General features: G+C 41.0%; 1 protein-coding gene across 3 annotated transcripts; it reads left to right on the top strand.

Moving 5' to 3' along the window:
- The first annotated feature begins 57 nt into the window (after positions 1-57).
- On the top strand, positions 58-26,949 carry zdhhc5a (zinc finger DHHC-type palmitoyltransferase 5a). Of its 3 annotated transcripts, XM_046399991.1 has the most exons (14): positions 58-321; positions 596-671; positions 7,141-7,504; positions 7,535-9,356; positions 11,048-11,169; positions 11,985-12,142; positions 12,505-12,677; positions 13,271-13,373; positions 13,575-13,666; positions 14,482-14,608; positions 15,519-15,627; positions 15,771-15,880; positions 17,667-18,787; positions 23,120-26,949. In XM_046399991.1, exons 4-14 carry the CDS (start codon positions 9,193-9,195, stop codon positions 23,352-23,354), a joined length of 2,514 nt encoding a protein of 837 aa, XP_046255947.1. In that variant the 5' UTR covers positions 58-321; positions 596-671; positions 7,141-7,504; positions 7,535-9,192; the 3' UTR covers positions 23,355-26,949. The 3 variants fall into 3 exon arrangements, with proteins under 3 accessions (XP_046255947.1, XP_046255941.1, XP_046255954.1); XM_046399985.1 differs by lacking the exon at positions 596-671; XM_046399998.1 differs by lacking the exon at positions 596-671 and having other exon boundaries at positions 58-379.
- Positions 26,950-27,636: the final 687 nt, after the last annotated feature.

The following is a 27,636-nucleotide window of genomic DNA, read 5'->3' as shown; positions in this document are numbered from 1 at the left end:
TACATTAAGTCATGAATAGTGCCATCATGACGTTCACTGTAAGGGAGGTGGGCGTCATCGCTGGAGAAGCAACAGAATAGGCTAGCAACTTGATTGACAACGTAGTCGTCCAATCAGTGTTATTTTTATTGCGACAATTCTGCTGTTGGACCCTGGCATCAGAGTTTTGTATATGGTACTGGCAAATATGTCGGCCTCTGGAGATCTTTTGGTCACCAATCCCATGGATATATGAAAAGCGCACATCATTGGTTTTTTATGAACCATTTTTTCTTCTTTTTAACCTCCGTATCGACAGAGCGGCCTGCAGACAGATGCTAGGTAATTTACATAAGTTAAAAAAGCAAGTAATTTCACCCCAGCTAACAGTCAACGTTAGGTAAGCTAAGTGCATGTAGTAAAATAACGTTAGACGCTTGCTAGCTAGCCAACCATTTAACGTTATCTGTAAATTAGCCTTTCGCTGAGATAGCTAACATTAGCCACCAAAGCAACACCCGTAACGTCAGAGCTTGCTGGCACCACTGAATAACTATGGACTACATCTGGATAAGAATGAATGTAATGAGTTGTCTCTGTTGATTACATTTCCAAGAGGAAATAACGAGACCAAGACTGGCACTTCCCATTCACAATTTCTGGACTCAGAACCGTTGTGAAACCCCTCGCAGGTGAGGTGAATTGTTAGCCTGCTGCTAGTCAGGGTTAACCAAAGGAGACCTGTGTAGCTGAATCCCGGCTAGTGTTAGTAATATATGGAAAAGAAGCCCATCCAATATACTGAGCCTTAACAGTAACACTATTTGTCGTCTAAACCACGAACCGTCTTTGCGGTTTATTTGTTTTCTGTGGATCCTATTTGATAATTTCCATGATCGTGCTGACTCAATAACGTTAGTTGTCTCCACCCTACTTTCAGTTCATCATTATGGACTCGCTAGTGAGCATTCTTATAAGCTGTCTATCGTTAACATATTGGCTGATTGTAAATTGTAGCTCGATTTTGTCACTTATTCCAGGGCTATAACTCGATAACTAAACGTTATTATCGTTCTCACATTACGTCCCCACCCTAGCTTTAACGTTACCCACTGTCTAATGTGGGCAGGGTGTCTTTCACTTGTGTGCACTGATCGGCATGCTGAATTATATTTCCTAAATTTGGCTGGGAGCTACTGCACGATTATATATGCACACAGATTTACAGAGTGGATCCCACAAGGATCGAAAAAACAGTCAAAATACTGTTCTGTAGCATGTACATTTTCCCATCACCAGCGCCATAGCGTTACTAAATTGGGAATCTTTTCAGTCTAACATGGTGTGACGTGCTATCCGTCTTGAAAGAGAATGGCACATCTTTGCCGGGGTAAATCGTGTCCACGGAGCTGTCAAACCGAGCACTGCTGGGCCGTGTGACTGAATCAATTAGGGGGTACGTGTCATCTGGCCCTGCTGTATATATAAAGGATTTTCTGCCTGTATTTGAGACGTTAGTTAGTAAGCTATTCCATTTAAAACATTTATTTTCCTCAACGCTGCACAATATTATTAGAATGACTGTCCAGAATGAGAGACAGGAAATTAGGACTAGCTTGTTGGCTTCTATGGGTAAAAGCCATCATTTTACCGGTTTGGTGCATATACCGAGGTTGCTGTTTTAGTAGCGCTGCCGTGACTGCAGCGGGCCATACACACCCAGGTTTTGTGTGTAAGTGCTGGAAAGGCTGTAGGCTTCTCTGAACGTAAGAAGGTGCCATTGTGTCTGGGGATTTTTTGCAATTACAACAATGGAGGGTTGAGATTCTGCCTGATGGATTAAGAGGAATATTGATCAGATGGAAAGGACTCTGTTGAATGAGGAAATAGCATATCTTCATGGAGGTCGAGGAAATGCAAATAAACGTGTGAATATTTCACTATAGTGAAAACTAGAGTGAACTGAGAGCATGTAATAAGGTAACCAGTGTCATTCTGTGTGCAGTTCCTGAATGTGATAGCTTGTGATTTATTGAAGGATGTGATTTCATGAATGTAATTCTAGTTTTCGTGTACATGACAATATGTCATTGCAGATGTGGGAGTCGGATGTGGGGACAGTGGCAATGTACATTGTAGATATCACAGTTGTTCTGATATTACCAGGGTCATAAATTAAATTCTAGATACATAAAATTCAATTCTTCCTAGTCACAATTAAATTATTGATGTGTGGCCCAAGAAAACACATGGTTTTTCATCTTCAACGTGATTATGTGTTGTTTCTCCAACAACCACTATTCTCATTAAGCCACTTTTTAGCAACTGCCTTTTTAAGAGACATAAAATGTCCAAAATTGAAGAGTTTATTTATTGACATATTTAATGTGGTAGAACAAACATGAAAATCTTTTAAGCTTTAGTTAACCAAAGACAACTAACCCATTTGAAAAACCTATTGGATTTGTGATGAGGAAACCGCAAGTGCAAAAGTGCTTACTCATTTTTGGGTCTAAGGTCTCATTCCTACAGCACTCTGAAGTATAGCTGCACTTAACATAACACAGATTCCCATGGTGAACAAGCTGCAGCTAACAACCTCGCTCATGGTCATCTAAAGTGTAGGGGTCCTAACAGTGAACCCAACAGTGTGGTGCCTTGTAAGCTTTTTAAATTGGAAATGAAATGGCCTGGCACTAGACTTGAGTGGATTTGTGATTTAGCTGTTCTGGTGTGCCTCCAGCTTAAACTGGTTAATGCAAACTAACTGAACTGGTATTTGTCAGAACCACTGGAATTGGAGAGAGAGCCAACAGCAGGAGCAAGAGCCCAGGGATAACTGATTAGCTCAGTGCCACAGGGTGGTGATGTTATGATGTACTAGAGTTGTGCACACAGTACTGCTATACTACTCAATGACAGATGTCCACAAATTAGAACCCTCGTCAGTAACGAGTTAGTACAGGGTGTAAGCTTCTGTATGAAGCCTTGCTTTGATCTGCTCCTGTTTCCTCGTTAAAGTTACCAGTATTCAGATACACAGGAATAACGCTTCCCGTATCTATTTCAAATAAAAGCCATTTAGTATTTCTGTGGACAGAAACGCTTTATTTCTTAACTAGGCTTTTATTGTGAAGTATTTGAAATGCGTTGTGGAAAACTCACTGATTTGCAAGGTTCCCATATGTACTTCTGCCTGCTGTCTTTTCTCTAGTTGCACCAGTCTGAAGTCTTATTTTATTTATTATTTTGATTAGTGCTTGCCTGGGGCAAGTGGAACGCCTCCTGCAGTTGTCTTATTGGGCAAGTGAAAATTAAATGTGACAACACTAAAAATTAAGAAGAAGGGTCAAGGAAAAAGAGCTCTGGTATCAGTATCCACAAATGTCCAAATTCTGTTAGGGTAATTGAATCGGAAATGAACAAAAGTGCACTACATAGCAGTATCATTACTTTGGGTGGACACTTGAACTGAGAATCACTTGTTCCGCAGGGCTCAACTGTTGCTCATTCCCAAAGAGTATGTACAGAAAGCACAGAGATTTAAGTGCATATTTAAAAATGTTCAAGTAACACAGAGTTTATTAACAAATAATTCATATTAATATTTATACTGTGCATAAAGTTGTAAAATTACTCATTATCAGTCAAATACTAGAGTGTTAGAATTTAGTGTCTTCAATCAGTAAACATTTTATTAGTTTGCCCACACATAGGATGTAGTAATGTAAAAAATGGGTGAATTTTTTCCTCATATATATATATACACACACACACACCACACCACACTATCATATGTACATACATAAGCTCTGACATGCAGCTATATTGTGTCTTGCTACGTGTCAGCGATAAAATTCGACTGTTACTTAACCAGTCGGAATCAGAGATCCTATCTGTTCCTCAGCCCCGCAGAGGGAAGCAGCAGTTAACTGGTCATATATCCAGAAAACAATAGAAAAGAGGAGAGGTCCAAACAAATAATCAGTGAGGGGAGGGAAGAGGAAGGTGTTTGAGGAAGATGCACTTTGTTTTATTCTGTGTTTTGCCCAAAATAAAAACCTTATGGGCTTCAAGCAATGTTTGCATGGTAGACAAAATTTCCTGCTCAGCCTCCAGCCCTTAGTCAGGAAGCGCAGGGGGATGTTTGTTTTCCTCCAGGGCCAAAATTGATTCATACTTTGGGTATAACCGCTTTCACTTTATAAGCAGTTGGAAACAAAAGACTTCTTGGTCTTTCACATTTGATTCTTACTAATCTGTGGTGCCTGTTATAACCCACTTCTTGTAACTTGAACTATATAAAAGAATAAGTCCACCATATCTTACTCAATATCCATTTGCCAACATTTATTTATTTCTTTAAATTTGTACAGTCTGGAAAGGTTTTAGCATGAGCATCAATACGGACAGAGAGAGAGAGGGAGAGAAGTTCATTATGGTGAATAGGGCAGCAGTAATAGATCAAGTGTAGGACGACAGGTCCATCCGTCATGCCTTCCTGAACAGGTGCACTCATCTGCTTATTGATCAGAGCGTTGAAGTCTTGAGTGCACAAAGTGAACAGCTGTGTGTAGGGACTGTGTCTCTCTGCTTGTCTTTGTCTCTGCAGACAGCTTTCTCTGGTTAAGCTGCCGAGCTGCGAGTGGTCTGTGATGAATCAAAGAGGATGGAGAGAGGCAGGTGGCAGCTTTACCGAGACTTTGGTCCTGCAGAGCAAATGTTCAGGACACATACAACACAGTATCTTATCGAATGGTTTGCTGCAGAGCATCTCTTGTAGTAAAAGATCATTTCGCACAGCCCGTATCACTTAAATATACAGTATTTTGTTAACGGCAGAAGAAATCTGATAAGTGTAGTTTATTGGAGTTCTGTCAGAATGAACTGATACTGAACATTACTGACTTGAACAACTTTGGAGTCATGAAAATGTCTTAGCTGTTTCATAGTACATGTTCACTCAGGAGTTGGGATGTCAGTGGTTAACCATTAGTCACTATTTTTGACTAGTTGTGCATGTTGGTCTGTAGATTATTTTACGTACGCTGGCTAGCAGTTTGAGGTTAAAATAAATTAATAAATAAAATGTGTTCTAAACATACAGCCACTCTGTCCTTCATGTCACACAACTTCGCAGACAAGTTGGTCAGTGCGGTGTGCACAAACCTAAACACTTAATTACTGGTTAGTGGGTGGTTAGAGGGTATTGAAAGACATTCCTACTCTGGAGTCTGATTCATGTTAACTGTAACTGCAACTATAGCTCAGTCTAGCTCAGCCTGGAATTTTAAGGCCAATACTTATCTATATTTAATCTGTAGTTTGTATGCATAGTATGTAGTTTCTGCCACTAGGGATCTCTCAGTTAAAACAGAACAAATGACATCGGTAGCGTTAGGGATATCATGATCCGATCTGAGAGATCGTTATCATGGCCGACCAAGGCATTTTTTAAATGATCAGAGAGGACGATTAAGACGTAGCCGAGCCGATCTTTTGTATTTGTTTTACGTCAGCCATGAAACAAAATGTGAATGATAAAGACCAAACATGTCTGTGTTGTAGACATACTTAATACTGGAAAACGAAAGCATTCAGACAGCAATTTGCAAGTGTACAATGTGGATTTTTTTGTGAGGTGGTAGTTGTAGAGCAAAATTCAGTACTACTAACGTGATTTGCCATCTGGATAAAAGCAAAAACAAACTCAAAACTGAATATAGCAAGTAGGCTCAGGCAAAGGCTGCCGCAGCAATGAAACCTCAAACACTGGATGGTAAGTTTAAAAGAAGAGTATAATTTCCCAGAGACAGCGACAAGGCTAAAAAGATTACAGAGGGTTGCTGAGTTTATCACACTGGACGACGAGCCCATTGCTGTTGTAGAGAACACTGCTTTGTTGGTAATGCAAAATGTTGAGGTTCCAAAACCCAGCACTGATCACAGCTTCACAACCTCACTGCAGTTGCATGTTTCACAACCCACAGGCGCGAAAGCAACCTACCGTTGTGAAACACATAAAATAGGCAAACCACCAGAAATCATAGAGGGAGTGCACACAGACACACATGCAACATTTTGAAAACATGCAGCAAATTCAGACAACACAATACAGAGAAGTGTTGCAAATGCAGAACAAGACAATGCAGTTGTTTTCAGAGGACACTAGTGACTGAACACAGCTTTGACACACATACACACACACACACACACATACACACACACACACACACACACACACGTCGCCACCACAGTTTGTGACTCATGAAGTTGTTGAACTTGGGTCCATATTATCATGTGTTTATGTTGTGGACTGATTCCTGCTACTGCTCTACTCTGTGCATATGTGGGAAAATGACTGCTGCAGGCTTATTTGCAATGCTTTTCTGTAATGAGTTTGCACCATGCTTTCCAAATGTTATGCATGTGTTGTGAAATTGATGATGTTCCATGAATTTGCTAGTGTTTCCTTAAGCTGCAGTGTGTTAATCTCTCAGCGCCTCTGTAGCAATCGCACATGTGGTCATCAGTAAATTATTTATAAATATATATATATAGAGAGAGATAGATAGATATATTTGTACATATATATTTAGATTTTTTTTAAATAAATGGGATATGTTTTCTGGTAGACAAATTATGTAATGGAGACACAGTTTTTAAATTCCCTCAGAGTCCCTTCTAATTTTCACACAAGGAAACCGAGTCAGTTTTCTTCTTTGTGTTTTTTGTCTGTTGTGTGACTGTGCTGTTTCAATGAATAAAAAAGGAAATGTAATTTCTTTTGTGTAAAAATTTTCTGCAGAAATTGAAGTTAGCCATAAAGCAGGTTTACTTCCTGAACTTCTCAAAAGGTTCTTGGTCCCCTTTTCTGTGGTGGAAACTCCCTAAAACCTTTGTTCTCCAGTATTTTGAGTACTGTAGTGAAAAGTTGTGCAGCGGCTCAGAACCAATCAGTGAACTACATAAGAAGACATAATATTCTCTACAGACCGGGGTTTCCATCATTCTGTGTGGATTAACTATGCCTTACTATTGTACAGTTCAGTGTGGGGACAAAAGATCTAAATTACAGTACCTATAAATGCTGTGTAAAATATTTACACACTGGAGTATCTGCTCTTTAACCAACCTTTTCTTTCTCTCATCACACTGTAGGTGCAGCAACCAACTTCACCAAAAACCAAGCAAGCAGGACTGTTTTGTGACCCAGGAGAACCTAATGAAGCTGATATTCAATACTGCCACCTGTGTGTTTCTTCTATGTACACATATGTCAAGTGATCCTTATCATAAAGGAGAAGTCCACTAATCAGCACTCAGAAAACCTCAAGATACAAATTGCCTAAGGAGTTTCCATCTTCAGCACATAAAGCCAGAGTATTTCACATTTTTGGACGCTGCTCTGCAGAGGTTGTGTCTTCCAGGGATTGTTTTGGGAGGGTGTTATTGAAGCCTCGGTGCTCTCTGCTGGGGAAGGAAGCAGAGGGAAGGCCCTGGAAGTCCCTGGAAGTCCCTGGAAGTCCCTGGAAGTCCCTGGAAGTCCCTGGAGAAGAGAGCAATACAGAATACGGCCTGTAGCTGGAAGGCCAACAGTTACATAACTAACAGGCATGATTGTCCACTAACACCGTGGAACATGGAGACCAGTGGAGGAACTGAGGTGTTCTGCCATTGCTGATTGATAAATGAGATAATACCATTATCTATACATTCATAACCCATAGCACTCCAGGATCAACACTGTAACTTTAGCTCTTTCTCAAAAATTTCATTTACATGGATACTAATGGATGATCTGCTGTGTTTTCCGTCGGATATTTTGGAGAGAACAACGTCATCGCTTTCTTCTTTTTGTCTTCCAATCGTATCCCTGGTGCAGCTGGCAGGTGAGGTGGTTTGAACCAGCCACCAACGGGGTTTAGGGATGCCCCGACACAGGAAAACCAGGCTACTCCACTGGCCCGCTTACAGACTGCTGTTTCTAATATGAGTCCTGGACTGAAAGAAAATCGTTTCCTTCTCTAACAGAGAGCAAAGGGTTGTCATTTTTTTATTTACAAGACTTTTGGTCGCGTAGCCACAGCTGCCCAGACTGCTGATCTCCAGGTGCTAAAAACTTAGTGAATTGGAACTTCCATACTTTGTGCTGGCACAGAATTGTGTATAAACCGTTTCCCCTTGTAGGTCTAGACCTTCATTTTTTTTCTGAGATGAAGAAAGTCACGGAGGAAGGAAACTAGAAAGCCAAGTCAATTATCAGGCCTTTCAATTTTTTCTTTTAGCCTCATTTCGTATTTTGCTGTAATTGTTGTTCCATCATGTAGTCAAGCTCCTACCAGAACAGATCTACCTCTGCCAACTTTTGTACCTCGCAGAACTTTCATTTGTAGACCAACTGCAATGATTTGGACCGGTTCACAGCAGGGTCAAGGTTCATTAATTTATCTGAGGTCTGTCAGGATTTGATTTGACTATCACACCACCAAATCATTTGCTAATTAAATTATTGTGTTTTAACAGGAGGGCACAAATACCTAACTGCAGTTTTTTTTTTTACCATTATTATTATTTTTACACCTGAATAACATCCTTTTTCCCTGTTGTCATTATTTTTGATCAAGCCTTGATTGAAATTGTTGTGCAACAAAAAGATTCTCCTGTTTTTAGATTAATTGTACTCATATGGAAACAGACCTGTAGGAATTACTGTGTGTGTTGGCTTGATTTGTAATTTGATATTTTGGGTAGTCAAACATGTTTTGTGTATTCATCATCAATGTTGTAAGAGATTGTGCAGACACACCTTCCTCTTCATAATCTGTGGCTTATTCGTTCATCCTCCCTTCCCACCTTGTTTTCTGGCTGACAGGAAAGTCTTTTGCAGCAGAGCGACTTGTAAGCTTCTTTTAATCTCTCTCACACACACAGTCGATCAGGATTGACCTAAGAGCCTAAGAAAACAACCAGTCGCTCGTCCTCTCATCTCAGTGTGGTGATGCGGATGAGTGTTTTTTATGTTTGCCACGTGAAACAGGAAGGCCTCCTCAGCTATTCCTCTCCTTTTTTATTTTATTTTATTTTTTTGCCAATCCATCAGTTCTACCCCCATACTACAAATCTGCTTAATACACCTAAAGAAACTGAATGACAGAATCCTTGTCATAGTAGTTGCTGAACAAACACACACACCACCACACGCAGGAAGTGATGCCAGGTGGCAGCAGTAAGAGTGGAGGACGAGGTCCATCCTCATCACCCCTCCCCCACGCCGTGGTCCCGCCCAGCAGACCTCTGCGACCCTCCCGTTATGTTCCAGTGTCAGCAGCCACTTTCTTCCTCGTTGGCTCCACCACACTCTTTTTCTGCTTCACGTAAGTGACAACAGTGAATTGTCTCAAAATCACACAGGCCTGTTAATGAGCCATGATGAAATTACTGTTACCTTAATCTGTGCCCAGTTAATGTTACCATAAGGGAGGGGGGTTTTGATGTACTTTGTTAGTTGGCACTTACACCAGTTGCAGTTTAGCCAGGCTGGGATGAATTGTGCTTCTCATTTCAAATGATGCAGTTCCTCTGTTTTCCTTGCAGGTGAAGCAGGTAGATAACTGGTGTTCTGTTGACCTTGTCATGGATGTAATCCAGGGATATCAAGTTACAGTTACAGGAAGTGATTGAAGGAGAGGTGCAGCTGTTTAAATAATAGCTTGCATTTCTTATTAAAAGTTCATTTTCAGTCACATGCATAAATACATCTGTAGGATTTTCCTTACACCCATAATGGTTGAAAAGTTCAAATGAATTGGCTGGTTCATAGTTTGGGAGCGTGAGTATGACTGAAGAACTTTTCAAAACAAGCAGTGAACTGAGGTTTTCACATGTGAACAGCATTTTCAGTTTTATCCATCTCAGTGTGGCCTTGAGCCCCTTGAGTGTTTCAGACAGAATGTCAGTGTTCTTATAGACTGTCATCGCTAATCTTGCTAGCACCTCACTCTGAAGTGGGTTTATGTGTGTTCGTCAGGGTGAGAGCGAGATGAGGGGGGAAAAAAACACTGCGGTGAGAGTTTGAGAGTGTGAAGCAGTGTCCGTGGGAGAAACAACGTGTATGTGGTCTAAATGTGAGAAAATCAGATTGACAGGTCTGAGTGTGTGTGTGTGTGTGTGCATGCATAAACCAGAAACCCTAATCTGTGTGTGTGTGGTCAGCGTGGTGGGCAGTCAGCTCTGTGTTTCAGATTAGTGAGGAGAAAATAGGCCAACATCTGTCACCCTGACAAAAGCCCATCATCCAGTCTCTCACTGTCTGGAAGTGCTTCTGTCTCTGCAGTCCCTCTCGCATCTCCTCTTAGACCTAAAGCAATACTGTGATGGTAGTTCATTTTTAATTTTGAAAAAATAATCGGCATGGATATGTGCTATTATTTTTGTATATGTATATAGTCCAGTACAATAAAAAACTGGAACTAATTGAATGTCAGAGCACACAGTGTGAGACATTTCTTGTTTTGGTAAAAATGAATGAGTCAAAGTATTGAGAGACAGCCCAATACATTTTTGGTTTTGGTCTTTTCTTGGGATTTGTTGGTAGTATTAAAAATAGAGAAAACCGCCAGCCTTGGAATTGACCAGCGATTCAGCTCACTTCGAATCATCCACACTTTTCGCAGGTTTTGAGTCTATGGACATGTTTTGATTACAGCTCAATAGATATGTCAGTCCAACTCTAAATCCAGGCTCATGTGAAATCTTCCATAATCAGATCAAATTACCAAATGCCACTTAACCACATATGGAGAGCAATGCCCTGGACCTCACTGCTTTGGAGGTCTTAGACACTAGTCTAAAAAATAGTATCACCTAACAAATATATTTTCAAAATGTCTATGTTGTTTCATTTACACTGTTAATTATCTGTTTGTAAAAAGACCAACAAGTAGCCCTGTGGTTTCTCTTCTGGGTACCATAATTCCATCTTAATTCCAACAGCGCAATATAATGTGACAGAATATTGCTGTTTTTCTTTGAGTGTCAGGCACTGTCATCTTTGTTCATGTTTCAGCTGCCCGTGGCTTTCGGAGCGTTTCTCAGTGGCTGTGCCCATCTACAATGGAGTCATCTTCCTGTTTGTTTTGGCTAACTTCTGTATGGCCACATTCATGGACCCCGGCATCTTCCCGAGAGGTGAGTGCACGAATGGCTGAATGAACTGTACGTGTGTGACGCTGTTCATGTGTCACCCAACAGGCTGCTAAATACTACATTAAGTTTGTGTTGCTGTTGTTTCATATTGTCAAGTTTGCCCTTTGGCTTCATTGTATAAATATCCTGCTCATCCGCACAAAAAGATGATTGACTGTTCTAGCCTCAGAAGTAGAAATCTTAGTGCCTGTGTTTGGCCCAGATTACCTGGTAATGTGAAGCTTTTATAGATCCAGTATTCAACCTCCTGAACTCCTTGCAGACTGAACTGGGCTGCTCCATTTAATATCAAACATTTGTGATAATTAGCCGAGTGGGACCACAATAGCCAATCTGACAGACATCTGGAGCAGCTGACAGTATAGCCAAGCAATGGTTGACATTCTAGCCTTGAGGCTAACGTCAGCTAGCATACTGTGTTTGACAGTTTAAAAGTTTAAACCTAACCTCCTGCTTTTGGTGAAGAATCTTGACTATTCAGGCACTATTTGGGTGTGTGTTGTCACATCACTCACCAGAGATATGCCCTCCAGTTGCTTTTTTTCCCCCTGTCCTCTCCATGTTCATGAAGTAAAGTATATATATCCCCTCCAGTCAGCAGTTAACGAGGATGATAAAGACAAATTACATGGTGGCTCGCTGATACAGGCAGAAATGAGAGTTGAAATTAATCTTAAAACCTTGATGTGCATGTTTGTGCATTTGTGTGTATTCTGATGTCAGGGCTCAAGTGTTCTTGTGGTCAAGTTTAGGGTTGTGCGTGATCATGTGTGTGTCTTATTTTTGTGTCTTTGTAGCCGAGGAGGACGAGGACAAGGAGGATGATTTCCGTGCTCCCCTCTATAAGACAGTAGAGATCAGAGGGATCCAGGTCAGAATGAAGTGGTGTTCAACCTGCCGCTTCTACAGGCCACCACGTTGCTCCCACTGCTCCGTCTGTGACAACTGTGTCGAGGTGTGCTCACACTCATCCGTTAACTTAACCTGAAGTAGACATGTGATAAAATGTCTGTGGATATTCTCATTTATCCAAGTCATAACCATCAGCTGACTGTCACAGAACAAGCGACAAAAGACTGTGTACAGTATTCTCTGTGAGCTAAAGTCATGCATCGAAACAAATCCCTTGTCAGCTGTGCTCGATATCATGTCACTTCACATGGTTTGCAATGTAAATGGAAATTGCAGCTGCTCTACCAGGAAGTAAAGAATGATACAACATATTCTAATTACTGTACGCATGTTGAACAGTGCAGACTTTTGTAATGGATTATACAAGTTGTTTTACCACACTGTCTTTAAACCGTCATCATGTAGGACTTCGATCACCACTGTCCGTGGGTGAACAACTGCATTGGCAGGAGGAACTACCGTTACTTCTTCCTCTTCCTGCTTTCTCTGACGGCTCACATCATGGCCGTGTTTGGCTTTGGCCTGCTCTTTATCCTCTACCATCGGCAGAACATTGACCGCCTGCATGCCATTGTGACGTATCCTTTATGAACCTTTCCCATGTATTTATCTATTCAAGACTACTGATAGAATTTCTTGGCAATGACTGAAATTCTTCCTCTGTGTTTACAAATTGTTGAGGTTGTATCAGATGTCCTGAGGATTCATTTTTGTTTGGTGTGTGAGGATTTCACTCAACATTCTAAGTAATGAAATTTGTCCTGAATTGATTACTGGCTTAAGATTTAAACATTTTATTCATCATTTATTTGGCAGCACATTGTTGTGTCCTGATGGTTCAGATGCTGTTTGAGAGACATTTCTGTGCTAAAAAGATTGAAACTTTGTGAAAAGTGCTGTTTGTATATTACAGAATTAAAATGATTGGAAAAGATGGCGAAGCAGCCATGACTGGTCCAGAACAACAGATATCCAAGATGAATTCCAAATATTTTTGTGACTCTTCTGTGTCTAAGACCACCACTTGTTAAGCTGCCCATTTATGCACAATAAATAATAGACTCTAATGGGCACATTAGCATGATATCTATTAAAGTATTCTCTATGGGCCTTTATCTCTGTTAAATCTGTTGTGTTCTCTTATCACATTCCTTGACCCCTGCGCTCTCAGGCTGGCTGTGATGTGTGTAGCAGGCTTGTTCTTTATTCCTGTTGCTGGCCTCACTGGTTTCCACATAGTGCTTGTGGCCAGAGGCAGGACCACCAATGAGCAGGTATGAAACTCAGCCTCCCAGAGATCCTGTAGTCAGTATTTGAAAACATACGCTAGTGCATCTTAGATATTTTAGTAAGATTTCAGGGTCTGTGAAGTTATTTGTAAAGTGTTCATTCTCCCTCTCATTTTTTGAATGAGCTGTTGTCATTTTGTGTGTAACTCTGTATCTCTCGGCCTCTCTTGGTGTTTCTTTGTTCAGGTAACGGGGAAGTTCAGAGGAGGTGTTAACCCGTTCACCAATGGCTGTTGGAAGAATGTCTCTCATGTCCTCTGCAGCTCACAGGCACCCAGGTGCAGTTTTTTCACCTTTTCCTTTTAATTTAACGGCGTGTCTCTCCTGTGGGCTGTTCGTGACCACAGTATAACCTTACAAAGTCATGTCTTCACCTGTCGTCTGTCAACATTGCTAAGACCATCATTTTGAGAGAATACTAGGACTGTTTGTGAGAGTTTAGAAGTATGTAAGGATGTTAAGAAATTTGCATGTATTCATTGCTTTTTTATTTATTTATTTTTAGCCAATCTTGCAACGGATTGTAATGTACCTTAAAAAAAATGAGACCTCGTCAGCTCTTCCTCCTGACTGCCTGATCTTAGTTAGCCTTCTCACTAACATTATCGTTAACAAAATGCTATCTGAGTGTGTCTTTACCTGATCTGACAAAATTGATATGTTAGTTGACTAGCTAGCTAAATAAACAAACTAGCTAGTTTGGTAAACTAGGGAATTGTAACCTTAGCTAAGCTGGGGTGGATCTGACGTTGGCCGGTAGTGTGATTTGCAAAGGGCAAGCAAGTTAGTGTCATGTAGTCAGTGGCCCAAATAAAATAAAGGAACATTGTGATTGTAATGTATTTTCCAGCACTCACTGGTCATTTCAATGTTCATGTCACTATTTTGAATGATGCCCAGCTGTTCACTTGTGCCTACAGAGTGTGAGTCATTGATGTCAAAGTTTTTTTTTTAAAGTTATACATAAAATTCTTAGATGCACTGATGATAGTGTTCAGTCAGAGTATCTTTGCTTTCAAAACAAACAGCAGTGTACTTGTCTCGTGGTTGGTTTTCCTGATGGGAACACACACTTTCTCTGTGCTCTCTGCAGGTATCTGGGCAGAAAGAAGTGTGTGCAGAGCGTGTGTGTCCAACCTCCTTTTCTGCGGCCACAGTTAACAGAGGCCCAGTTGGCTGCAAAGATCCTGGACAACGGCATACAAGGAGACCTGCACCGGGTAAGAACTACAGGATGGGTGCTCATGCTCATATTTTATGAAATGTCCTAAATAATGTGTGTTATCAGTAATCTGTTTGACTTAAACACGAGTAACATTGCACATGTTATGTAAGGGTGCTGTGACTTTCAGAAAATCTGTGCTTGAAAAGTTTGCATATAGACACGTCCAGGTGACACCCGCCGCTTTAAAAGCTGCTTGAAATTCAGCCACATCATCAACCAAGGCAGACTGTGATATTCCATGGCAAAGTATGCTAGAAGGCAAGGCAGGTTTCAGATGATTTGCAGTATTTTAAGGGCTAGAGCAAATTGGAAGCTTTCACTAATACTTTGGAATCAATGTCAGTTCCGCCTTACAAAAGAAAAAAAAAAACTTACAAAGATAGCTAATGGAACATCTAAACATTTCTTATCTATATCTTGAAAAAAGCAAACAAATCTTTTTTTCCCCAGTCAACTTTGTCATAGTAATTAGTATGATCAATTTCCGTAGTGTCAGGTGAAATCCTCAGATATTCATATGGATAGTTTGATGCAAACAAATGGGTTACACATTACAGTTGAAATGCTCTTTGACATGGATTCTCAGAACTCTGCGGGATGAAGAGCATTGTTGTGGTAATGGTGTGGAGATTGCTGCTGCTCCGGTGTTCCATAGGTGTGTTGGAATGGGAACTGGTGACTGTGAAGACCTTAATATATAATTCATATCATTGTCATTCATGGAGTTTTCTGTCTTCATTATGTTTCTCCTCTCATTTAATCCAGTTTTTCTGACACTGGTCTGTACTTTTTTTTGTTAATTATGAAGTTATATTAAGTGTAAAACATGGCTGTATTTCAGTCACTTGCATGTGATTCCTCTCTCTCTCCAATTCTTATCTGTCTCACCTCTCTCCTCTTTCCAGTCAAAGTCCAGTCTGGAGATGATGGAGAGCCAGTCATGTGATGCTGAGCCTCCTCCTCCTCCTAAACCGGAGCTCCGCTATCCTGGAATCACCAGAGGAAACACGGAGGGTAATAACATATAACTGCCTACTACAGCTCTGCTTTAGATACTTAACTTTGTCTGCGTTCTTGTCATAAAAGCTAAGCATTGATCTGATTCTGTATTTCACAGTGATATTTCTTTCATTCTTCCTCTTCCCACCCTTCTGCAGAGTGCAGTCTGCTGAACAAAGCCCCTCCCACCCCCACCATGTACAAATACAGGCCCACCTACAGCCCCAGCAAGAACCACACAGCACTCACACACGCTTATGCCAATCAGGTAATGGACACTCAAACACACAGGAGTGACAGCCAGGAGATGCATGAGGTCAATAACAAATCAGTTGTAATACACTCATATTTTTGTTTTTGTTTTTTCTTTTGATTTCCTGTTGGCCATCTTGGTTTGGTTTCTCAGTGGCTTTCTGTTGATCAGTATCAGTAAGTGATTGTTCTGAAAGCAGTGTTTCCCCTCTTCATTTATAGCTTTGTCTGCTGACTCTTTCTGTTTGTTCTGGACATGGGTGAAATACTATTCGAGTGAACAGTGATTCATCTGCCTTGGCATTACTGTTCGGACAAACGAGTAAAACCGGACTATCAGGTTGATTGAAAAATGTGTAGTTTGTTCAAAGAATTGTGCCTGATTGCATCTGGACTTAGATATATGATATGTTGGTTCTGCTCAGTATTTATACCCATGTCTGGTCCATATTCTCCCACCTGTCAATCCAGTACCTCTGTATTACTATTGTTTTGATTCTCCTTCATTTCTTTTTCATTTCTTGTTTCAACTTCCATAATTTTATTAGTTTCCTTTCATTTGTTCCATTTTGCCTACAAATATCTTTTGATCTCTAGTTTTGATGTTTCATGCTCTTGTTACCTGAGCTGGTCTCATTTAGAAAAAACATTTCCTAGTCGGTCAGATGCCAGCTATTAATATAACAAACTAATCTTTAGAGGAAATCTTATGGGAAGATCGTTTTGTTTCCTTCTTTTCCTGTGATGTGGGCTTCTGAAGATATAAAGAGGAGGTACATCTCAAGGTTTAATCATCATCATCACCACTGCCTATGAAAGAACTTATTAATTCTGTTAATTATCTCTGTTAGATTCAAGTTTTCTTTTGTTTTTCTAATTTCATCTGGAATATTCTCTTGGCACTCACCTGCAGCCTACTTGTCCAGGGAAAGAAAAGTCATTCTAAATTATGCATTTGTAGTGCAGTTTGTATGATTAACCATTCATACATACAACTGTAGTCTGTGCCTTTCAGTGAGTTTTAAACCGCCACAGCACCATTGTAGTGATTAATACTGGCATGGACGTGTGAACATACTGAATACCTAATGTGGAGAAAGAAAGACTCATGAAGGGAAGTCTTTAGTCACTAGACCTTCATTAGGACAAATGTTTGACGAGGGAATTAAAGATGCCAGAGAGGATGTATAATCGTTACACAGCGTCAAGGTCCTTTCAGTGGAATGTCGGCTGTACGTCATGTAGCAAGTATGTTGTTAAACCTGGAGCAGGCGGTAGAGATGCGGTCATAAACTTTCATCTTCCAAGCATAGTACAAAACACTTTCTTTTTGATAAACACATACCTCTTTTGGTGTGTAATCGGCCTGTCCCTATTCTGCAGTGCACCCATCGTATGAAGCTCCACAGATAATATATACATATCATAAAAATGGAGGATAAATGGAAACAAAAAGTAATCTCCTTATTGCTCTGACTGTCCAGTGACAGAAAGTATGACCTTATTATTACCAGAGTGTGTGTGCATAGCCTTAATTTCTCCATGTTTGATGTTTTTGGCCTTCCTGACCTGTACAGAGACTAGTCTGTATGGTTAAGAAACATTACCAACAGTAAGGGAGTTATATAATAACATCAAAACTAGAGGTAGTTCAAAGTAGCAGAATTTCAAGGTTAAACTTCCATGTAGCTCTTAACTTTTATTTGCTCAGCTTCTTGTTTCTTCCCCCCCCTTCTTCCCCCTTTCTCCTTCATCTTCCCTCCTCCTTCTTCTCTTCCTCCTCCTCCTCGTGCCTCCTTCAGTTAAGTCGGGGGGAGAGTGTTGGCAGTGCCAGGGACTCCTCCTCTTCCACCTCCTCACTCCTCCAGGCCAGCCAGCAGCCTGGGTTTCGCTCCCAGCCCAGCTTGGACCGGAGGGACACTTCATCTGACAGAGTGGGAGGAGGAGGAGGTGGGGAGAGGAGGGAGGGAGGAAGAGAGATGGGAGGAGGGGGCATCCCTGGGTATTCCCTTGGTGGACGCTCATACCCCTCCTTCTCTGACCCCACTGTTCTATCTGGAGTGGCATCGCGATCATCCAGCTCTACGCACACCTCAACAGGTGCAGCCCACGTCTCAGAGACAACCACCACCTCCGCCAGTTTCAAGAGCTTAGCCAATCAGACACCCCCAGCTCATCACCCGTCCCGCAATGGTAGCCTGTCATATGACAGCTTGCTGGCAGGTGGTGATGATTTCGACAAAGGGGTGACGACAGGTTCAGCAGCCCCTGAGGTTTCCTCTGGAAGACCCTGCACGCCAGCAGCAGGCGGCTACAACTCCCCCTTCCTGTCTTCACAACAAAGGGTTGCTGAGATACACTCCCAGTCCTCCCAGTCGCCCCATCACCACCACCGTTCCTCCCACCATCACCCCTTTCTCCATCGCTCTTCTTCCTCTACGTCCTCCTCTCCGCCACCACCTCCAGAGAGGGAGCATCTGCTGGGAGAGCCTCACCCCAATGCTCAGCCCCCGCCTACCAATCAGGCCTCAGCTCCCCCTTCCTCCTCTGCCCCAGCTCCCCCACACCATCATCACCACCACCATCACCACCACCACCACCACTCCCATCATCACCACCACTCCTCCTCTTCCGCCACCTCCCGCCCTCCTCGCTTTGCTGTCCCTCATGCACCGCCTCACCATGCTTATCCTTACCGCACCCGCTCCACTGATACCACTCTGGGCTCCACTTCCACAACCCACCCTCCTCGATCTCCACACCCCCCACCTCTGGGCAAGTCTCTCTCCTACTCCAGCGCTGCTGCTGCTGAACTGCAGTACCAGCTTGTCCGAAAGGCCTCGGCGTCAGCTGGAGCAAATGCAGCGGGGGTAGGAGGAGGAGGAGGTGGAGGGATGGGAGGAGGAGGAATACAAACACCGAAGTGAGTATGAGTTTCGCCTTTTGTTTGGACAATTGGTTTGCTGCTAACTCTGAAAAAAAAAACACACCTGCTCGCCTGAAAACCTGACTACCTGACTGACTGCATCTCCTGCTCCTCCTCCTCTTCCCCTGTCTCCTCCTCCTCCTGCCAGATTTCCTGTGAGTTCCTCTTTCTTTTCCCCTTTGCTTGTGTTCCATGTTCCATTTGTTTGTTGGCTGTCTAACTATTGTAGTGTTGTGATTTGCAGCTTTGTTTTCATCCTCTGCTTTGTTGGTCAGTACAGGCAAATCTGTGTGCATTACCACATGTATAACATGAAATGTGTGTCCTTATGAAAGGCACAAATATAATATAAAATGGAACCAAAACAGTCTTGTTCAGTGATCATACAGCAGTGGAAAAGAATCAAGAACAGAGAAAGGAAGGAGTTAATGTTATTAACTCACTCAGTAGGCAGTTTAGGTTTTAGAGCATAAGTAACAGCAGCAGTAGAACTGATGTGAAATGGTAACGTTTTTGGCATTGTCTAGTCTAACGTAGTCTCAGACATTGTGCAACATAAAAGGAGGTAATTATATCAGACTCTTGGTTCTGAGATGATGATGATATTAGGGAAACTTTTCCACTGTTATAACTGAGCACAAATAACTTTGTGTTTCTTTCCAGGAATGAAATGACCAGCCATAACAGATGAACATTGCAGTTTAGTATCAGATTAGGTCTTCTCATTTTATTTACACTGAGACAAACTTTTGCATCTCAACAGACTTTTTCATTTTCTGACATGTTGATGTGTGTGTTTCTGTCCTGTTGCTTCGCCATTCTCTTTACTGTTTTTTGCATTTACTCCACAAGTGCATGAGTTTATTTTTACTGCTACAGTTTTTTGACCACAGGACTGTTTAAAGGTACAAGATACTGAGAGTATCTTTATATCAATATGTGGTATGAAAATGCTTTACAGGTCAAATGTTTTCAATTCAGTTTATTTATATAGCGCCAATTCACAACAAAAGTTATCTCATGACACTTTCCAATTAGAGTAGGTCCAGACCAAACTCTTTGATTAAATTTTGTAAGACAGAGAACCCAATATTCCCCCTTGAGCAAGCACTTGGCAACAGTGGCGAAGAAAAATTACCTTTTAGAAGCCAGAAACCTCAGAGCAGACCCCGGCTCAAGATGGGCGGCCATCTGCCTTGACCGGTTGAGTTGAGAGAGTGAGAGAGAGAGAGAGAGAGAGGGAGTGATAGACAGACAGAGAGAAAGAGAGAGAGATGCAAACAGAGATGCGTAGCAGCAGCAACAGTACCAGAAGTATTGGATCTGTAGATAATGATAATGACAATGAAGTATACAGAAGGTACTATAGTGATTATGATAGCAATAGTAGTAACAATAATAATGGTAGTAGCTGTAATAAGTAATACAATTAAAATAGATTATGACTAAACAGTAGTAATTGCATTAAGTTTCGAGTAGGACCGCAGCAGGAGGTCCAACCACGATCCATGGGAACCTGCGAGACAAGAAAGCACAAGGACTGAAGGGAAGAAGTTGAGTTAGCAACATGCATTAATGGGACATAAATGTGTGCAGAATGAGAGGGAGAAAAAGAAATACCTCAGTGCATCATGGGAGATCCCCCGGCAGTCTAAGCCTATAGCAGCATGACTAGGGGCTGGCCTAGGTCAGCCCTAACTGTAAGTTTTATCAAAAAAGGAAGTTTTAAGTTTTACTATTAAACATAGAGAGGGTGTCTGCCTCCGGGAACGAAACTGGAAGAAGGTTCCAGAGGAGAGGAGCTTGATAACTAAAGGCTGTGGTTCCTGATCTACTTTTGAAGACTCAAGGAACAACAAGTAGCCCTGCATCTTTGGGAACGTAATGCTCTTGCGGGATAATAGGGAACTCTTTAAGATATGATGGTGCCTGGCCATTCAGGGCTTTATATGTGAGGAGGACAATTTTAAAATCTATCCTGAATTTTACACGTAGCCAATGTAGAGAAGCCGGTACAGGAGAAATATGATCTCTATGGTTCTTGTGAGAAATCGTGCAGCAGCGTTCTGGATTAGCTGGAGAGTCTTTAGAGACTTATTGGGGCAACCTGATTAAAGGGAGTTACATTAAAGGGAGTCCTGGAAGTAATAAATGCATGGACTAATTTTTCTGCATCTTTCTGACTCAGAATGTGCCTAATTTTTGTAATATTGTGGAGGTGAAAGAATGCAGTCTTTGAAATGTCTGTTATGTGTGAGTTAAAGGACATGTCCTGGTCAAAGATAACTCCTAGATTCCTTACAGTGGAGCTTGAGGGTAAGGCTAAGCAATCTAGCATTACTACATCATTGGATAATTTGTTTCTAAGGTGTTTATTGCCCAGAACAATAACTTCAGTTTTGTCCAAATTTAGAAGTAGGACATTGCGAGTCATTCAGGTTTTTATGTCTTTAAGACATGCCTGAAGTTTGGCTAGCTGATGTGCTTCATCTGGTTTCATTGACAAGTACAATTGTGTGTCATCTGCATAACAGTGAACATGTATGGAGTGTTTCCCAATAATATCACTGATGGGGAGCATATAAAGAGTGAATAGTATTGGCCCGAGCACAGAACCTTGGGGAACTCTGTGACTAACTTTTGTGAGTGTGGACGATGCATCATTAACATGAACAAACTGAGATCTATCTGATAAATAGGAAACCAGCTTAACGCAGTTTCTTTAAATATTTGTACATTTGTACAAACAAAATGGCTCTAATTTGTTTCTGGTGTAATGACTTTCCTAAATGTATGCAATCCAGATAGCAGCTGTGGAGTGCACCGTTGCAGTAAGAGTACACATTGTATACAGACTGTGATACCATGTAGACTAAGGGATGGGGTGGGAAGTTAGCTGTAGACCAACTGCAGTAAGAGTTTTCAAACTGAAGCAAAGGATGCTTTGACACCTAACTTGTTTGGTTTGGTAAAAGCGGACTCCCTCATTCTTATTTGCTTTCTTTGGCCTTGTGTGAAAGCTGTCAGTTGAACTCTGCTGTGAATCAAACAGGTGGTTTATAGCAGACAGAGACTACGGTACTTTAAAGACAGTGTGGTGTAAAAGCAAACAAAATCACTGCAGGATTTTTGAAAGTATATTTGTGATTTTGGCATGCTTTAAAAAGTGAAACTACCTTTACATCCATCTGCTAACATCATGATCAATTAGACAGTCAGAAACAGCTGTGTGCTGTATCTTCTTGGTGTACTTTGGCAGCTCATCAACAGTGTGTGACATTGCCATCCCACAATATTGTGTGCAGTTGATTTATTATTTATATTTTTAAGAGTTGTTATGTCCTGAAACAGGACCTGTTATGAAAAAAATCTGCATAATATTAGCAGTAATGAAAACAACAACAATTAACTGTCAATTGATCAATAAAACATAACCATTTCCTCGCTTCTTGTTTCCATCACACTTTCATGGTATGATTTTGAAATGGGTGTTGCCTTTTTTGTGGTATGAAATTTGACTTTGTTGACCCTTCAGACACCATACCACCTGTTTGTCATTATTCATAAGGTGTAATAATATTATTTATATATTATTCACTTGGTTTAAAAGATAAGCTGATTAGAATTTGGTGGTGAAAGGTCTATTTTTAGCCATAGCTCAAGAATTCTTGCGCTAATTAGGGCGAAATTTGTGTCAAAAAAGTCAAGTGTCAAATGGAATAAAAATGACGAAGTGAAGACATTTTATTCTCGGCCAGTTTTTCGACACCATAACTAGGAACAAGGATGCAGATTGTTACCAAAATTCACATTTGGTTAGATACTGAATTGGTGACCCTAGTCCTAGGTGTTCACTGTGAAAGTGTGCTGAGTGTATAGATCTACTGTGCTGTCAGGTTGGACATGTGGGTGAAGCATCCATATTTTAGAATTTATAGCTTCTTTGCATCAGCAGCCATATTTGAAGAATTTTAGCTAATTGGTTTTGATGATATTGAGCTTCAGGTGATTGTTGTTGCACCATAGATCTAAACTGCAACTTGACTGGTGCGCAGACATACAACTGCGAGGCATTAATTTTAAATAAAGTCTGTGTCAACATGAAATAAAACTAAAGACTACATGTTATATGTCTGCAATATCGGAGTCAAAACCAAGTGAACTGAACTACTGGTTTGAAAATGCTTTAAGTGTAGTTTATGTCTCCTGTACTGCAGGAGTAAATCAGCTGTTTGGGAATATGAAGTGGTAAAATGATGTCACCGAGAGCCCCATCTTTAGACTTCCTGTCCTAAAATCCAAACTGCCTTTGTGTTTTTCTGAAATCAGGGATGAACTGATCCAGATGAAGCCTCTGAGTCGGACCAATGGCAGCCAGCCCTTCTCCTCCACCACCTCCTGCTCTGCCCCTTCCTCTCCCTCTCACCCAGTCAGCGTGTCTGCCCGACCCGGAGTGGCCTATCCCAGCTCAGCTTTGATGCAGAGTCCCGCCCACAAGCCCCAGGGTGGCGGTGTAAAGAAAGTGACAGGTGTCGGGGGCACCACCTATGAGATTTCTGTTTGAGTGGCAGACATCCTCTTGCTCGAAGACCAGTGGGATGAAGAGGAGATACAGCTGTCTCTCTCTGCGATTGTGGCAGAGTTTTGGCTTTTTCATCACACAAGAAACCACTGACCTACTGTAGACATCTGAGGAGGAGTTGAACTAATTTCTCTAGAGCTCATTCCTTATTACTGTACTGGACTGTCCTGCCTCAAGACATCCACCTCAAAACTCTGCTGGTGAAATGACAGTTGGGCCTAGATAGATGTAATATAAGCCAAGACTTGGTGGCACTGGGCTGCTGGACTGATTCAGCTCCTTTTTGTGGCTTTTGTCCTCATGGTAGCTCAGTAGAGGCACTTGCATGGTAAGGTGCGAGTGTTGCAGAATATACAAGTTTAGCAGCGTAAGGTGTTAACACTACCAGGGTGAGGAGCTTGATTCCCAGTGGGGCCACCAGTGAGCTCTGGTTTAGGGTTTGACAACTGGTTCGTATCAGCAGTTTTGGACTAAAGCTCCATTTGTGTAAGGAACTGGTGCAGATGTTTAATATTTTAACATTTCATCATTTTCATTACAACATCACTGAACCATGATCACGATGATGACTTCACATCATGCACAATGTGAAGTACCAGGTCAAAATCAAAGTAAAATTTGTTCAGAGTTAAGTTAAGGGCTTCCCATAGATGACCAGATTAGTTTGAACTAATCATGTGATCAGTCAGAGGTGAGTCACATCAGATTAAGTAATGGCAAGTTAACAAACGAGTTCTGACCCCAGTTGTCAGTTAAACCCTCATTTTATTATCATTATCCACCAAATGGGGTATGGTGTTTGGGTTACATAGAGTCAGATTTCCTGTAACCTGTTGTCACTTTCCTCATGGCTCTCATCCCAGTCACAGCCTTTCAGTCCCTCATGGAAATGCACAACTCAATATGGCAGGAGGTCAGTAATCAAGCAATTAGTAGGACCTGTTATGGACTTGTGACAATCTACCAGTGGCTGGAAGGAACGTGACTCATGAACATTTCGATCAACATGAATTTACTTGCCTTTTGATGAAGGGATGAAACATTTGAGAAAAACAAAACAAAATGCTGACTCTTTTGTTGATTTATTCCTTGATGTGACTATGATTCCATGTTTGTACAGGATGATGTGATTTTAACTGTGGATTTCTTTTTTAAAAACAGTGGTGTTCAACTGGACTGCAGCATGCACTACTCTTACTACTAGCCACTATGTGTGGCCGTAGACTATGTTGTCTGTTTGAACAAACAGGAAGAGAAGAAACTAAAGTGAATAAGGAAATCGTGTTTTGGCTTTTTGTTGTTAATGGGGCCCTTAAGACAAGTGTAGATTTTTCTAGAAAACTAATTCCTTGAGCAATTGCCTTGAGTGTTTTTTATGTCACCTATTTTAATTTGAAATTATTTTATATGAATTTCTATGAAAATATAGCTATTGATAAATGAAAAGTTTTTAATATTGACTCAACCCTGGGGTTGTGTTGTCAGTTTCAGAATCATGATAAAAAGAGCCCTTCTTATTGGTTTCCACTGTAGCTCCACAGTTCCATAGATCAACCGTTTCCTCTGAAGGAAACTGACTTGCAGTGTCCTAAATATCCCATCTTCCATCACATCAGAAAAAACAGGACTGGAAACTCTCAGACCAGATGAGGTGGTCCACATCAAGGCCGATAACTATAACAAGAATTGTATAGTTTTCATCCTGACTCAACTGGATGTCTGTACCACAATGACATTTGAAGAATCATATGGTTGGGATCTCTTTCAGAGCAATTTGATGAATGATACAAACACTGACAATCAAAATCCTTCCGTGTCGTGCTTATAACATTGATTTCTAACTATAGCCGACCTCATTTATGTACGCTAACTGACGTGATAAGAAAACACTTTTTCGATTGTTTACTTTTATCAGTCAATCTTGGCTATTGTGGTATACAACTGATTAAAAACTTAAAAAAGCTAATATGATATTAGGCTTCAAATTACACACAAAAAAACATTTTACCCGAGACATACTGCCAAACAGCCTTTGCTTCGCGTGGTGTCTCTAAAGTTTGTATTGTCCTTACTGATGTCCTCTTTCACAATTGCCAGGATTTCAAATTGATGCTGAGTCATACGAAAGTATGAATAAAATGTCTTCTAAAGACAAGTGTAACCAAGTTGGATTCACCAGCTCTGCTCATCTTTGAAGAATTTTGTGGTTTTTCTTCTTGTTTCCCTGTTTGACATACTGCAGTAACAGGTCCTAAATATCCACTGAAATGCCATTAACCTGCTGATGCAGCTGGACGTGTGCGGTGTGTGTTTGGTACTGCTGCTGCTTCAGAATATTATCATTCATCACTGTGGTTGCTCACCTCATTATCATTATAGTTATCGTTCTTGGTGTGGTTGGCCCTTTACAGTCAGTTTGCATCTTCAGTAATGCAAACAAAAAGCACTTGGGGCACTATTACAAAAAGATGGATTCTGTTAGAGAGAGAGAGAGAGAGAGAATGTAATGTTATGGGAATAAAGTACAAGTCATCAAAAAATAAAGAAAAAGTCAGAGTTTCATCATTGTAGTATTTGATTAGTCAAGTCATAAAATGTAATGAGAGCAAAGTTTATTCTCAAACTATTTTAGTAGCCCCGAACACCATGTTCAAGGTGTACTCGCACAGGTGAGATCCTTCTGGTCGCCAGATTAATGTCAGTTGAATGAAGGTGAGACATGAGATGAGAGGCAATTAAAAGAAGCTCAGACAAACACTTTTCTGTTTTTTTTTTAAATCAAACCTAAGCGTGCCATGAGAAATTAGTTGAAACATAGATTTATGTGTAAGTAAAATCTGTTAAATTGTTTAAAGTCTTCCTTTTCCCAACTTAAGAGTCAGTGTGCTAACCTGACATTCAGAAATCCTAAAAATTGAATACACTTTGAGCTTTTTTTGGATTGTCACTAATGTATCTCACAGCTTGGTGCGATCACATTTAGTTTTGTTTCTGTCTGAACCAGTGGGGAAAAAACAGAAATATTTGTCCCGGAGCTATCTAACTGGTGCAACAGATTGCAGGTCAGCTTGTTTGTTTGTGACCGAGGACTCGGTAACTATGGCAGACATGATGGACATCATTTTTCTTTGGAGTGTCATCATCAGGTTTCCATCTGTGGCCATGTGGTCTTTATCTAGTCTGGGTGACAAATATGAGCACAGCACCTATCCATGGAAATGATACAGCCACTTTGGTAAAATAAGCGAAGCACACATGAAGTACTATTAGAGAATTGAACATGTGTCTGATGGGAACACTTTCTGGAAAGAAAAGTCTATTTCATATCAGTTTTTTTTTTTCACGTGTTTGTTGGAGCAGAATGAAGACACTGGGCTTCATGTGTAAATTAGCAAGCACAGTTTTGGCCTCTTTTCCAGTGTGTTTAATGAGGACAGGTCTGGGAAACAGAAGAAGAAATGACAAATATCTGTACTGTACAGCTTAATGTATGCGTGTGTGAGTGTGTTTGTGGATGTGTGTATGTGGTGCAGGGCTGAACAATTGATAATAAACTTAAACAAAGAGGCAGACCGCAGTTGCTCTTTTAAGTTTGAATTGATTTCCAAACACCATTAGGAAATCTGACTTCTACACTATAGGCTCACTACAAGATTACATTAATTTGATATCTTCTATAACAGAACTTTTAAAACTTGTTGATCATGGTGGGGAAATTCAGTATTCAGTGAATGACACCATGACTCAAATCACAGTAAACTACCTTCTGAAACATGTGGCATCAGTCCAAGATGTTGGAGGTGGGTACTGCCAAACTGGCCAACAGTTTGTGTCTCCACTTCCTCCCACTGCACTCAAGTGAAGCTAAAATATTTGGATACGAGTGCCGCCATCTTGCGCTGGTGATGTTACTTTGAGCTTGCGTTCTTGCCTGTACGCCTGTCTGACCCGGTCATGAGCAGCACTCAGCTGACAACTGTGATGACCCCCCTTTTGTAACATTAAAACAAAATAATTAAAACCAAACTTAACAGAAAAATGAACGCCTGACAACATCACTGAGAGAAGAACTGCCTAAAATGTCAGAAACCATCGTCGGGAAAAATTTATCTGATGTGTACTTTGAGTTTTTAATTTGTTCTATGTTCCATCTGCTAACATGGAGGGGGAGGAGTTTATGACCTGTACTGGAGCCAGCCACCAGGATGCAATGAAGATGTTTTTGGCTTCACTCTGGGGGAGCTCTCATGATGTCCATTTAAAT

The sequence above is a fragment of the Scatophagus argus genome, chromosome 2 (assembly GCF_020382885.2).
Source record: "Scatophagus argus isolate fScaArg1 chromosome 2, fScaArg1.pri, whole genome shotgun sequence".
Taxonomy (NCBI): Eukaryota; Metazoa; Chordata; class Actinopteri; family Scatophagidae; genus Scatophagus; species Scatophagus argus.
Note: the sequence above shows the minus strand (reverse complement) of the source record. Positions and strands in the feature narration are given on the sequence as shown.

Bases quoted from the DNA above. Each gene is read 5' to 3' on its own strand.
- zdhhc5a (XM_046399985.1), top strand. From the start codon at position 9,193: ATGCCAGGTGGCAGCAGTAAGAGTGGAGGACGAGGTCCATCCTCATCA. The intron at 12,143-12,504 runs GTGTGCTCACAC...GTCATCATGTAG, and splicing joins TCTGTGACAACTGTGTCGAG to GACTTCGATCACCACTGTCC. The intron at 15,628-15,770 runs GTAATAACATAT...ACCCTTCTGCAG, and splicing joins CACCAGAGGAAACACGGAGG to AGTGCAGTCTGCTGAACAAA.